Source organism: Suricata suricatta, chromosome 6 (assembly GCF_006229205.1).
Source record: "Suricata suricatta isolate VVHF042 chromosome 6, meerkat_22Aug2017_6uvM2_HiC, whole genome shotgun sequence".
Taxonomy (NCBI): Eukaryota; Metazoa; Chordata; class Mammalia; order Carnivora; family Herpestidae; genus Suricata; species Suricata suricatta.
In genome coordinates, this window is record NC_043705.1 from 137,323,345 (window position 1) to 137,338,193 (window position 14,849).

The window sequence follows — 14,849 nt, forward strand, 5'->3', positions numbered from 1 at the left end:
AAGCAGGCAGGCTCCAGGCTCTGAGCTGTCAGCACAGAGCCTGACGTGGGGCTTGAACTCACAAACCGTGAGATCATGACCTGAGCCAAAGTCAGGCCCTCAACTGATTGAGCCACCCAGGTGCCCCAGAGAAATTTTTAGAGAAAACACCTCTTCTGCTTTTCAGATGTGGTTTTATTTTCTATTTTTCTTCATGAAACTGATTCCTAAAGGATTTCTCTGAATGCACTCGGCAAGATTCTATTGCCCGGATAAGCATTAAGCAATGTGAATAAGTCAAGAAATAAGGCTCCAGGGGCGCCTGGGTGGCTCAGTCGGTTAAGCCTCTGACTTCGGCTCAGGTCATGATCTCACATTCGTGGGTTCGAGCCCTGTGTCGGGCTCTGTGCTGACAGCTCAGGGCCTGGAGCCTGCTTCAGATTCTGTGTCTCCCTCTCTCTCTGCCCCTCCCTGCTCATGCTCTGAATCTGTCTGTCTCAAAAATAAAACAAACAAACAAACAAAAAAAGAAATAAGGCTCCCTTTAAGTTGATTTTTGGAGGATGATTAAACAGGTTCTAAATTTAAAGGTCCTATTTAAGTAAGTGATGCAACAATGTGGAAATAACGTCTTATTTCTTTCATAACACTTCAGAGTATTGTTGCCACCATAAAGGAAAAGGAATATAATTTCTTAGACCAGAGGAAAATGGATTTTGACCAGGATTATGAAGAGTTTTGCAAGCAGACTAATGACCTTCATGTAAGTTGTATAATAAAATTCCTGTTGACACTCGTGTGTTTATTTTTTGCCTTCTGTATAATGCTGTTGCTAATCATTAGCCATTCAGAAGGGACAGGCGGCTTCATCATAGAGGTGACCGATTGCAACCTCAGCCTGCATTTTGTGATTTCACATTAATAATTGAAGGCTCTTTTTCATGGATTAAAGGGTCATAAATATAGCTTTGGATAATGATCTGTAATCATAGACTTCTTTGATGTCTTCCATCTTAGTTCTTAGAAAATTAACTTTCATTTCCTGTTGAAATGTGGACTTACCAGAGTATAGATATTTGTTTCCATTTGTTTGTTACTTTATAGCCATGATTATGACCAACTTGTCTGCCAGATTGCAACGCCAGGGCTGCAGCTGGCTTCAGAAACCGTGATGCCAGGACTCAGCCAGCACCTGGACCCTCTTGGTCGGCAGCCCCTTTCTCTCTTCCTTTCCCTCCCCCATCGCCTCCCACTGACCGGCCATCTTGACTTCCAGCCCATATGGGCAGTGAATGGACATTAGCAGCTTCTGAACACATATATCAGGACTAGCCCCAGCTTCAAATCCCTAAAGGAAATCGTTGGGTTGGCCCGTTCTCGTGTAGCGTCTAGCCCCAGACCTGTCAACTACGAGTTATGTGGTAGACGTAGTGGGGTCAGGGTGTTTGTGTGTGTTTGGGGGGGGTGGCTGTGAGTGTTTGTTATCAGAGAAGACTCAAGGAGGGTAAGGGAGAGATGACCCCATCAGTGTCTACCACAGTTCATTCTTTTCATCCTAATCAAGTCTAAAGTGTGTGCCTTTCTGATTTTAAAAGGAAAATGACCATTCTATTACTTCATTTCCAAAAGATCTGTTTTGAAGTAAATTCGTGCACTTCAAGGAAAAAGAGCTCTGAAGGGTGGGTTCAGTGGTAAAAGGAATCATAACAAAATGAGCTAATTCTATATATTGGGTACTGTCCTGAGCACTTTATGGGTGTTAATCATCTAATCAACAGGAGAATCCTATAAAGTGGGTGCTGTTGTTACCCTCATTGGCAGAGCAAGAGAAAGGCACAGTGAGGTTGCATGATTTGCCCAAAGTCACAGAGATAACAATTGGTAGAGTTGGGATTAAATCCGGGCAGTCTGGCTCTAGGATTCAGGTGTTTAACTACTCTGCTGGAAGAAATGTTTTGGTTGATGGGAAGATATAGTGCGTATGACAATGTGCGTGATGACCCGTTCGACATAAGGACGGTGGAAAGTGATGGGCAGTAGGCGTGCTCTCTGCCCCGGCTGCACCTCCCAGCACTTTAGGATCACACGGGACTTCAGTAGTGTGTGCGGGGGTGGGGGTGGAGGTAGGGGGACAGAGGTGGACAGTGAACACCCTGAGGGCAGTGGTTGTGTTCATTCCTCTTTGTGTCTCCAGGGCCCCTTACCTAATTGGAGAAAGCATAAGGAATGCTTACCAAATTAATGTGTGAGTAATGAATTAATAAGAACTAGATTTACTGCAATTAAACATGCATTTACTGTACATCAATTAATGACGATGCTTCTCTGCTGTGGGTTATAAATACAGAAATTAACTCAGGTAGATTTGCCCTCAGAGCTCACAGCCAGACAGACAGACGTGTCATATGGTTAAAATGTAAACACACATATGTTAGAATAATGAGTGCCTTACTTAAGGAAGGGCAGATAGTGGCTAGAATGACCACCTGTAAGAGTGTAATATTGTGCTATTGTGCCTGGAAGTGAGGATTCAAAGATAACAAGACATATTCCAAAGAAGTCCTAGGGCAACTTACAGGGAGGACAGGCCTGTAACGCAGGTAGGATCCGATCATTGCGGCGACCCAGGAGGCGAGGACTCGAGCCTAGGAGAACGCTCCTGTCTTCTGCTTGGCTGGGACTGCTGGCAGCTTCGGAGAAAAGGCAGATGCTAGAACAGGCATGGGTGGGGGATGCCAGAAGAGTGGGGAAACCTCTTCAAGACGGTGCGTACTTTGTCTAATACCAAGAATATAATTTTATAAATGTCCTACAGCCTGGTTTTAAGGCATTAGTTATAGATTACTAGTGCCTATTCTCATTAAAAAATTCTTTTTAATAATTTTTTTTTACATTTATTTGAGACAGAGCATGAACGGGGTAGGGACAGAGAGAGAAGGAGACACAGAATCCGAAGCAAGCACCAGGCTTTGAGCAAGCTGTCAGCACAGAGCCCGACGTGGGGCCTGAACCCATGAACCACAAGCTGAAGTTGGTCTGACCCGACCTGAGCCAAAATTGGTCACTCAACTGACTGAGCCACCCAGGCACCCCCCCAATTTTTTTTAATTCAACACTATTATTTATCTCATCTTACACCTCACATATGGTCTACTTGTCTCTTTGGCTGAATGATCAAGTTTCCTTTGACTTCTTTGTCTCTTTCTCCATTTTTTTTAAAAAAGATTTATATTTATTTATTTTAATAATTGCTCATATATTTGCCTTTATTGAGATCTTTATTTCTCCATATGATATCAAGGTACATATGTATATATTTTAGAGTGACAAGATTAAAATTTTTAAAAAATACATAATTTATTGTCAAGTTGGCTAACATACAGTGTATATGGTGTGCTCCTGGCTTCGGGAGCAGATTCCCATGATTCATCACTTACAACACCCGGTGCTCATCTCAACAAGTGCCCTCCTCCATGCCCATCACCCATTTTCCAATCCCCACCTCCATCGACCCTCAGTTTGTTATCTTATGGTTGGCCAAGATTTTATTTTTAAGTAAACTCTACACCCACTGTGGCACTTGAACTCACGACCCTGAGATCAAGAGTCACATGCTTTACTGACTAAGCCAGCCAGGCGTCCCTCCATTCTCTTTCTCTTAACCAGCCCCTTTCTCCTTTATTTATTATTATTTTTTAATTTTAATTTTTTTATTTTAGAAAGTGAGAACGTGAGCAGGGAAGAGGGGCAGAGGGAGAGAGAGGGAATCCCAAGCGGGCTCTGCGCTCAGTGTGTTACCTAATGAGGTGCTGGATCACATGATCCTTGGATCACGACTGGAGCCAACATCAACTGTCACACACTCAACCAACTGAACCCCTCTGGAGACCCCTACCTTTCTCCTATAAATTACTCACCCACTCTCACTGAATTCAACCTTTGTCTCTATAAAATCAGCATGAAAATACTGACCTTTCTACAGCTCTGGTTGTAGCTGGGGGCAGAGGTGATGAGCTGTGGGGACAAGAGAGAGAGGGGACCAGTAACTGGTGTCTCCAATGTAAGGACTGGAGGGCATGGGTGGTGGTGGTAGTACCTGAGTGATTGGGAGCAGGGTTGTGTCCAGGGGATCAGAGCCTGGAATCCTACCCAGGTTGAGGATTCATGCTGGTGCTAACAGGTCGAAGAGAGGGAATGCCTTGGAACCAGGTGGGCCGTTAGAAGTCGAGCAGGCAGAGCCCAGCAGGCGGTATTTAGTAAAGGACAAGCTGTTGAGATATCAAGCTGAGGAAAGAGAAGACTGAGGAGGACCTGAGAGCCCAGAACTTATAAAAGGACCAGTAGGAAGATTCCATGGCCCGGTATCACAAGACTCTAAGAATGGGCCTAAGGATGAGGGGGGAAAAAAACTATTTCAAGGTCTTAAATATTCATACAGAGCTTAGCATAGGTTTTTGTGAAGCTATAGGGTAGGAAAGCAAGGTGCAAGTGTTAGGGCTCAGTGAAGTTGCTTCTGTCTGTAGTTCTAGGGAGGTAACAGCGATGTTGCAAATATTCTAGTTGTACATGGCTTATATACAGTTTTTTTTTTTAATGTAGTGACAACATTTGAATGTTTATTTAGTTAGGCTAACTATTCTTTAGTGCAGGACAATTTCTCAGTCCTAGGATGTGGTCATTGCAGAAGAAATAGCATCATTTAATATATAATAATATATATTATTATACATATGCACATCTGCAGTTTTAGTAGGAGTAGTGAGTAGTGTTGACAGCAAGGCTGTGCTGTGACAGGTGTAGTGATCCTTCAGCTTTGGGACTGTACTGAATGGGGCAGGGAGCCCTCAGGTAGCAATGTCTCTTCAAGTGTTATGTTTCCCGTGGTGTTTTGGATATTTCCACCTGGTCTCGCCAAATTACTTGTACACATCTTGGTACTCATTCTCACTGCATATGCAGCTGGCTTCCCAGTTTTGGCACTGTGTAAGTTAATGATCCCCTTGGAATTGTAGAGGCTCAACATTTTCGTCTGGGAAAATTGAGGAAAAAAAGAAATGATTGGACCTCTACCTTGAAGCATGAGATAGAAGATAAAGAAATAATTTTTCTGTCTTTAATGAACTCAACTTAGATTTTAATGACAACTCTACTAAATCTGAGAGTGACCAAGAATGAATCATGTACTTCATTTTTTGGCATGATTTTTTTGGATAAAATTGTACAACTAGTGTAAGATGTGTGAGGTTCTCAGGACAACCCATAATGAAGGTGATTTTGGCAAATTGATTTGAGGGCTTAATGAAAGAGGTATTTCTTAAAACTTTGGTATTTAAGTCATTCCTTTTGAAATGCTTAGGAATTATTTACTAATTGTTTTTTCTGTAGTGGTTTTACAGCCCTGGGCTATGAAGTGTTTTTCTACAGATTCCTTTTGTGTTTCTTCTGCTGGGGCCCCAGTGGTTTCGCTATTCCAGACTAGCTGTTATATTAATGTCTTGGGTTAGACACTGCTTCCCCCTCATCTCATGTGTAGTGTAAACCCAGACCCCCCCGTTAGGTGTGGTACAGACATGGGATTTCATTTGCTCTAGGCAGGGATCAGCAAACTGTGCCCAAGGGCCAAATCCTCCCTGCCTCTTTGTGGATGTCTATGGCCACCTCTGCACATGGTGGTAGATGAGTGGTTGTGAAAGAGACCTATGTCCCCCAAAGCTGAAAATAGTTACTGTCTGTTCCCTTACAGAGGCAGTGCGGGATCCTGATCTAGGGGGCCTGTGTCATCCATTCATGACTCTGGGCACATGGCAAGCCCCCTTGCTGCTTTCTGTACCTTATGGACAGAATTATTGCTTGGGCTGGGCCGCATTTCAAGGACTGTGCTTTCTGCAGCGGTCTGTTGAGAGTGTTAGGACCCCCCAGCTTCTCTACCCACATTGTGGTAAAACCCCAGTTCCTGCCCCTCCCCCTGGCCTATATCTGACCCAATCCCAGGGAGCCTGGCAAGGTGACCGCTCCCGTGATTGCCCTGGCTTTCTCCACCCTCTGTTATGGCTTCTGGGCATTTACCTTTCAAGTCCAAGGAAATTTTCTGTTATGTTTTGTCCTGTATTATATGTGTTCATAGAGAATGGGGAACTCTTTTGTCTTGTTGCTAAATAGGACTTTTTTCTCAATAATATTATAATAACTTACAGTGAGAACTGGAGGCTCACACCTGCGTGGTGAGCACTGGGTAATGTGCCGAATGGCTCATTCAACACGGTGGGTATCTGAGATGAAAAAATGCACATACTAAATAAATTAAAATAAAGAGGACTGTTTCCAGTGTGAATTTGCTGTTTACAATCAGACTTTATTCTATTCTATTTTAGAACGACTTGCAGAAGTTCATGGATGTTACATTTGAAAAGATTCAAAACACAAATCAAGCTCTAAGTATGTTAAAGAAATTTGAAAGGTAAAAATTTGAAACAGATTCTATCCTATCTTCTAAAACTGGGGTCATATGAACACAGTCTAGCTCATAGAATTGTTATAATTATTATTTCATATTCTAAGGAGGAGAAAATCCTTTCTTGACAATTTGTATAACAAGGTCAGAGTTTTTAAGTTCTTCAGAGGGTTAAGGGTTTGTTTTATTTCCTGTTAGCTTTGGAGTACCATGTGATTGCCTATCATAATATTACTTAGTGTTTAAGTAATTTGAAAAAATTCTTACCAGGTTAATGGTTTTACTTAGATTTTAAGGACTTCTATTTTTTTTTTAAAGTAAGCTCTACATCCAATGTGGGGCTTGAACTCGTGACCCGAGATCAAGAGTCACATGCTCTACTGAGCCAGCCAGGCACCCCAATCCTATTTTTAAAACCACTTTATTGAGATAATGGATGGATTGATACTATTTTGATTTTTTAAATATGCCAACTAAATATTTCATTCTTTTCCATTACCATATGTTTTTTTTTTAAATGTTTGTTTTGAGAGAGAGCGGGGAAGGGCCAGTGAGAGAGGGAGAGAGAGAATCCCAAGCAGACTCTGCAGTATCAGCACAGAGCCTGATGTGGGGCTCGATCCCATTATCTTGGGATCATGGCCCGAGCTGAAATCAAGAGTCAGATGCTCAACTGACTGACTCACCCAGGAGCCTCTCCATTGCCATATGTTTTAAAATATATATGTTTTAAAGTTTCTTTATTTATTTTGAGGGAGAGAGATAGAGAGAGTGGGCATGTGGGGGAGGGGCAGAAAGAGAAAATCCCAAGCAGGCTCTGCACTGTCAATGCAGGGCTTGATGTGGGGCTCAAACTCACAAACCATGAGATCATGACCTGAGCTGAAATCAAGAGATGCTCAACTGACTGAGCCACCCAGGGGCCCCTAAAATAAATCTTAATAAAGGACATTGGTAGATTATCTTCCCATTAATCCCAACCATTCATTTTTTTGTTTTTTATCAGATTGAATATCCCTAATCTTGGTATTGATGACAAATATCGGCGTATTCTTGAAAACTATGAGGCTGACATCGATATGATCTCCAAGCTGTACACAAAGCAGAAATTCGATCCTCCTTTGGCCCGAGATCAGCCTCCCGTTGCCGGGAAGATCCTGTGGGCTCGACAGCTCTTCCAGAGGATTCGGCGCCCAGTGCAGCTTTTCCAGCAGCACCCAGCTGTGCTACAGACGGCGGAAGCCAAGCCTGTGATTCGCAGTTACAACAGGGTGGCCAAGGTCCTCCTGGAGTTTGAAGTTCTCTACCACAGGGCGTGGCTTCAACAAGTGAGTCTCCACATGTGTGCTCTTCAAACATGTCTTCACTGCCAGATCGGCGGGACACCCTCTGATCACTTTTATTCCTGTAGAAAGTTGGATTTGTGGGTATTTCATAAGACTAGTTTGGTGGATGTAGGTAATCTGTCAGAGTATAGTATGTCCATGATGAAAAATATTGATAGATTTTGAAAAAAAATTATAAGCCAGGTAACAGAAACTCATTTTTATTTAATTTACAAACTCCTAAGGGAGAAAGCAGATCCTGTTTATTAGTTCTTTTACCTACCTAGTTGATTGGGATTTCTGACTTTTTTCTATCCATTAAGTTCCTTAATATTGTCACTAAACACTAGTATGTCTCTGTTAAATGAAGTCTTACATTTTCTTTGGTTATACTAGGTTCATCAAATTGTATTTAATACCTTACCAATGCTAGTATGTCTTTGTAGATTGATGGGAAGCATCTCAGAGGCTAACATTCAGCCTTATAAGGCCTCTAAAATGGCATCCCATTTTCCTGGCTTAGCTTTTGGTCCTGAGCCAATAATAGTGATGTCTCCATGGTGGTATTCATAGTTTTTGTAGATAACTAAAACTGAGTGTCGTAGGTTTAATGAACCTTTTGTTAGGAAAAATAAGGGGTTTTGAGAAGCCACCACTATTGCAGTGGCCACTTACCTGTTGGGTATGAGAGAGAGCCATGACCTGGGCATTTTGTCAGATTGACTACATAGCATTGCTACCAAGAGCTCGAAGGCGCTTTTCTGAAAGTGACCTTAGACGAAGAGGGTCATCTTTAGTTTGAGAAGCTCAGATCCAAGGAACAACACTTACCGGTCGTCATTCCCAGAAATGACTGAGCTAGACCCCCTGTGTAGGCACTGAACTTTCTAATAGTAAAAATGTTGATCTCTTGACACAGATTGAAGAAATTCACATAGGACTTGAGGCATCTTTATTGGTGAAGGCTCCAGGCACGGGGGAATTGTTTGTAAACTTTGACCCTCAGATATTAACCTTATTTAGAGAGACAGAGTGCATGTCACAGATGGGTCTGGAAGTGTCACCATTTGCAGCTGCCTTGTTCCAGAAACGGGATGTATACAAAAGGAACTTCAGTAACATGAAGGTATGGTACTTTAAGTTTTTCCTCTTTTTGGCTAGCTCAATTTGCATTTAAAAAATCTGGTGGTATGTCATTGTTGAGGGATAGTGTGCCCAGGAAGACTGAGGTGAAGATTGAGAGCGAATGTGACTATAGGGTGGGTGGAGGCCAGCTCATCACCAATCTGGTAAACCCAGGTGATAAGTGTGAGTGCACCAGGAAGCCAGGGCAGGTATTCAAGTAGGGGGAAAGGGCATGGTATACTTTACAATAAAAATCATTCTTGCTCCTGTGTAGAGAATGGATTTTAAGGGGACAAGAGTGTCAGTGTGAAGGCAGGGGGCAGGCTGTTGTGCTGGTTCAGGATGGGGATGATGGTAGCTTAGAGTAGGGTGGCAGCTGATTAGAGAAGAATTGCCAATAGGCAGGTTATGAGAGAACTCAAGGATGCTTCCTTTGTTTTTGGTGGGAGAGACTCAATGGACATACTAAAGTAGGGCAATTATATATCGCTGTGTAGGTCATATTTTTGTACAACTTGCTCATTAACATGCAGCGGCCCCCAAAGAAAGTTCCATTTATGGAGATGGTGAAGGCTGGGTCTTGTGTATTTTGGAGGACAGGAGGAAATCAATAATTCCCACCTTAAGTATAAGATGATTTTTAGAGATTGAAGTGGAAGTACTATCTATGCAGATAGATATGTAAGTCTGGAGTTGAGTGCAAGAGTCAAAGTGGAAGACGTAGTCTTGAGAGTTTTATTTTTTTTATTTTTTTTTAGTTTTGAGAGTTTTAAGAATATAGTTGGTATTTAGGGGTGCCTGGCTGGTTTGGTGGGAAGAGCATGAGACTCTCCATCTTGGGGCTGTGAGTTTAAGCCCCACATTGGGTGTAGAGATTACTAAAACAAATAAATAAATAAACAAACTATAGTTGGTATTTAACATTATTGTGTGGGATGAGATCTCCAAGGAAGAGAATATAGGTAAAGAAGAGCAGAGGGCGTATGCTAAGCACTGAGTTGCCCCAATATTCACGGGTCAGACAGAAGAGGACAAATGTGCAACATGAGTAACAGGTAAGAGCAGATCTTTCAGCAGGTTTGGAGGACCCTCTCAGATGTTGCAGAGTTATTGTGCTGAATATTTAACAGCGCTTCCACAGATATGCCAACGTAGCTGAGAGCTTGTTTTCTACCTCTGTCCCTAGGAATGTAGTTCACACAGGAAAGAAATGAGCCCACACAGACTAATAGTTACGAGAATAGCTTCGAAAGCCAGTTTGATCTGGATACAAATCACTATCTTTGGGCAAATTGTTTTTTACCCTTCTAAGCCTCAGTTTGTTATCTGTACGATGAATAATATCTCATGGGGTTAAAGGATTAAGGTGAGAGGTAGAAGGTCTGCTGATTTGCTTCCCAGATGGAATAGGTCATGGGCATTGAAAATAGATAAGCAGTGAATACTTGACTCAGGAAGGGTATAAGTAACTGCTAATGGGACCATCCAACATGGGCTTTTCCAAAGTGGCTTTTGTGGAAATTGAAAGGATATAGAGAAATTGCAGAAAAGTATTAATGAAGAAAGGATTCTGTGGTCCATTTGGAAAATGTTGGGTTTAAAAAATTCACAAAGTCCTTTGGGCTTCTTACTTCTTTCCTGTGGTTTTCTCAGAATTATTGACTTTAATTATGACTTCCCAAGAGGAAGGATCATGTACACAGTGTTTTCCAAGCTTATCCAGCCAAGGACTGCTTTTCCATATAGAATCTCTTAAGGCTAGTATTGCAGGGAAAACACTTGGGTAAAAACATTGATCTAATGACAAAGTAATATCAACATGCACATTACAAGTATGAGCTTAAAAACAATTTAAGAAGTACATTGAATTTACTTTCTTATAATTAATTATTATTACTACAAACATTATGAAAAGAGGTAGGCTGAAAGTACTTTTAGTCTTATTTAAAATGGTAATATATAGGATGCCTGGGTGGCTTAGTCGGTTACGTGTCCGACTTTGGCTCAGGTAATGATCTCACAGTTCCTGGGTTTGAACCTCGCATCGGGCTCTGAGTTGTCAGCACAGCCTGGAGCCTGCTGTCTTTATACATTCAATTGGAGATACGGAGTAGGCTTTCACCATATTTGAATCTGGACTTGAGGAGCGAGATGTGGGCTGAATTTAGTTGGCTTTGACGTATGGATGGCACCTAAAGCCATGACATTTGTTGACATCAATGCTGGTTCCTGACTTCTTGTATGCTTTGGATCTTACATCAAGATTTGGGGTTTGGCATGGGGCTTAGTCGGTTAAGTGTCCGAATTCTTGGTTTTGGCCCAGGACACAATCTCATGGTTTTGTGAGTTTGAGCCCTGCATCAGGCTCTGTGCTGAGTGTGGAGCCTGCTTGGGATTTTCTCTCACTCTCTCTGCCCCTCCCCCACTCACATGGTCTCTGTCTCTCTCAAAAATAAATAAATAACTTAAAAAAAAAGACTTGGCTTATGATATCAGTAATGGGCTGAGGCAGATGTCTTTTCTTTTTTCTTTTTTAAAATTTACATCCAAGTTAGGTAGCATATAGTACAATAATGATTTCAGGAGTAGAAGAATCCAGTGATTCATCCCCTACGTATAACTCCAAGTGCTCATTCCAACAAGTGTCTTCTTAATGCCCCTTCCCCCACCTACAATCCCTCCAGCAATCCTCAGTTTGTTCTTTATATTTAGGAGTCTCTTATGTTTTGTTCCCTTCTCTGTTTTTATATTATTTTTGCTTCCCTTCCCTTATGTTGATCTGTTTTGTATCTTAAATTCCACATATGAGTGAAGTCAGATGATTTTTGTCTTCCTCTGATTGACTAATTGTGCTTAGCATAATACATTCTAGTTCCATCCACGTGTTGCAAATGGCAAGATTTCATTATTTTTGGTTGCCAATAAATACTCCATTATATATATATATATAGTATATATTATATATACCACATCTTCTGTATCCATTCATCCATCAAAGGACATTTGGGCACTTTCCATACTTTGGCTATTGTTGATAGCGCTGCTATAAACATTGGGGTGCATGTGCCCCTTTGAAACAGCACACCTGTATCCTTTGGATAAATACCTAGTAGTGCAGTTGCTGGGTCATAGGGTAGTTCTGTTTTTAATTTTTTGAAAAACCTCCATACTGTTTTCCAGAGTGGCTGCACCTGTTTGCATTCCCACTAGTGGTGCAAAAGGGTTCCTCTTTCTCTGCATCCTTGCCAACATCTGTTGTTGCCTCAGTTGTTAATTTAGCCATTCTGATTGGTGCCAGGTGGTATCTCATTGTGTTTTTGATTTGTATTTCTCTGATGATGAGTGATGTTGAGCATTTTTTCATGTGTTAGCCATGTGGATATCTTACTTGGAAAAGTGTCTATTCATATCTTTTACCCATTTCTTTTCTGGATTATATGTTTTTTAGGTGTTGAGCTTGATAAATTCTTTATAGATTTTGGAGGCTAACCCTTTATCTGATATGTCATTTGCAAATATCTTCTCCCCTCCTGTTGGTGCCTTTCAGTTTTGCTGATTATTTCTTTCACTGTGCAGAAGCTTTTTATTTTGATGAGGTCCCAATAGTACATTTTTGCTTTTGTTTCCCTTGGGCTGAGGCAGATTTCTGGTGACCCCAACATTTTGGGTGGTGAGTATGGTCCACAGGAAGTGCCCAGAGGAGCAGGAAATGCATGGTGCCTGTGTACAGAGTTGAATGAATGAGCTTGGTGATGCACAGCCTAAGGTATTGGTAACCTGGTTTAGAAAAGGCACTTACCTCCCCTTTTGGAGAGGGGAAGGGGTGAGAAACTCCTACTCTTAAATTCTTTTTTTTTCTTCCTCTGGTGTATTTTATTGGATTAGGAATTTGTATTTATGGAGAGATTTTCCTCTTCAAGTCTTGTTTTGTTTTGGCCACTCTACCTGCCAGGTTACTATTGGAGCTCAACAGCTGGACTTTAACTAAAAGCCATCCTTTTGGATAAAAAAATGAGATAGTAAAGGTGTGATATTAATTGATCATTTCACCTCCGTTTCACTGCAGATGATGCTGGATGAATATCAGAGAGTGAAGTCAAAAATGCCTCTCATCATAGAGCCACTGATGGCCCCTCATCTGGCTAAAGTGGACGAGGCACTCCAGCCTGGCCTGGCCGCACTGACCTGGACGTCACTGAACATTGAGACGTACTTAAAAAACACTTTTGCAAAAATCAGTAAGTCTGTCTGAATAGTTATTATTTCCCATTTTGAAAGGTTTCGTTCTTAACATCTTCTATTGTATAATTTCTTCTAGATACTGGGATATAAATAAGGAAATGAGACTGTTATTTTTACACTGTTCCTTAGGGAATTTTACCAAAATACACAAATTCATTAATTTCCTGGAAACTGTACATATTCACTATTTAATTTTATCTCCCAGATTAACTGCATTTAAGAATTATACTTATTTTGGACATTCCACTTTCAATAAGATGGTCTATTTAAGGTTGGAAAAGTGTGATCTCGAGATGCTCAGTGACTTCTAATGTGATATAGATGTAAGCAGTAAGGGTGAGTTTAGAACCCAGTTTCCTTGCCCGCAAACCAATATTTTTTCCAAAATACAGCTCCCTGGGAACTAAAACAGGAAGATATAGGCTAACATTCTAGAAGTAGGTATATATAAAAGGTATAAGAACTTCATAATAAGAGTTATCACAACCAAATTAGAACAGGCTCTACCAAGCTAGACTTTAGTAATTTTCTCCCTAGAGAATATTAGGATCAGAAAGTTTGCATTTGGATGTCTTATTATTATGTTAGCTGGAGACAGGAGCTAGTCTCTAAACAAGCTCTCCTTGAGTTTTCTTATCCTGTTTTCTTTTTGTAATTTACATGAAGGATCTGTGATGGTGGTCAGAAATCCAAAATGACTCTTAGGGAGTTAAAAATCAAGATTCCTTTGGAGGCTCTGGGGGGAGAATCCTTTCCAGTTTCCAGAGACCGCCTACATCCTTTGGCTCATGGTCACTTCATCTGCAAAGCCAGTAACATAGTATTCTTAAATCTCATTCTCTCTGTTTCTCTGTTTCCATGGACGTTGACTCTCCTTCTTCCCTCTTGTATGGACTTTTATGGCTACACTGGCTTCACCTAGTGTAGATAATCCCCACCTAGATAATTTAGTACAGTTTCTATGTCTCAAGACACTTAACTTCATCATATCTGCAAAATCTCCTTTGCCATAGCAGGTAGCATTTGGAGGAGATTAGGATGTGGGCATGTTGGGGGATGGGGTGGGTCACAGATGTCCTCAAAGAAGCTTTAAAGAATGAGAAACAGTAAAGAATTACCTTAAAGTGTTGGGTCTCTTCTAGTAGGAAATAAACTTACCAGGCAGAACTTTTTGGTATCTTGATATTAGCTTAGGAATGGTTGAAAACTTTTAGGGCCTTATTCTATAGGAAGTAAAGGTATTTATTTAAGGGAGCATTTTACATCTTTGATACTTTATGAGTATATACATCATGATTTTTCTGTATTCAATTTTAACTTCATTTCCTAGATGAAAACCAAAACCATATCAGAAGAAAAGAGAATTTACTCCATGGTATCCATTGAAAACCGTATTATCCCTTAGATGGAGCTTTATTAACTAGCATTCCTACTTTTGATGTAAAAGTGTTAATTTCCTCTGGAACTGACCTTTCTGTCTATGGAACTTAGTGTCCAATAGTACTGCAGCATAACTAAAAAAAAATGTACCTTATGATACTAACAATAAAAGAAAAACCAAGGGAATTTCACTTCAGTAATATCTGTTGGGGAGCCCGGCTGGCTCAGTTGGTGGAACATGTAATTCTTGATCTTCGGGATTGTGAGTTCGAGCCCCATGTTGGGTGTAGAGATTACTTAAAAACAAAGTCCTAACAAAGAATTATCTGTTGAATACCTCCTGAGGA

At 41.0% G+C, this 14,849-nt stretch overlaps 1 protein-coding gene across 1 annotated transcript in view; it reads left to right on the forward strand.

The window, feature by feature from the left end:
* The window catches only part of DNAH5 (dynein axonemal heavy chain 5), a 210,698-nt gene that overhangs the window by 26,572 nt on the left and 169,277 nt on the right, over positions 1-14,849 (forward strand). The window contains exons 12-16 of the mRNA XM_029941285.1: positions 635-742; positions 6,351-6,436; positions 7,437-7,758; positions 8,675-8,881; positions 12,947-13,126. Coding sequence (XP_029797145.1) covers positions 635-742; positions 6,351-6,436; positions 7,437-7,758; positions 8,675-8,881; positions 12,947-13,126 — 903 coding nt within the window. The remainder of the gene's footprint in view (positions 1-634; positions 743-6,350; positions 6,437-7,436; positions 7,759-8,674; positions 8,882-12,946; positions 13,127-14,849) is intronic.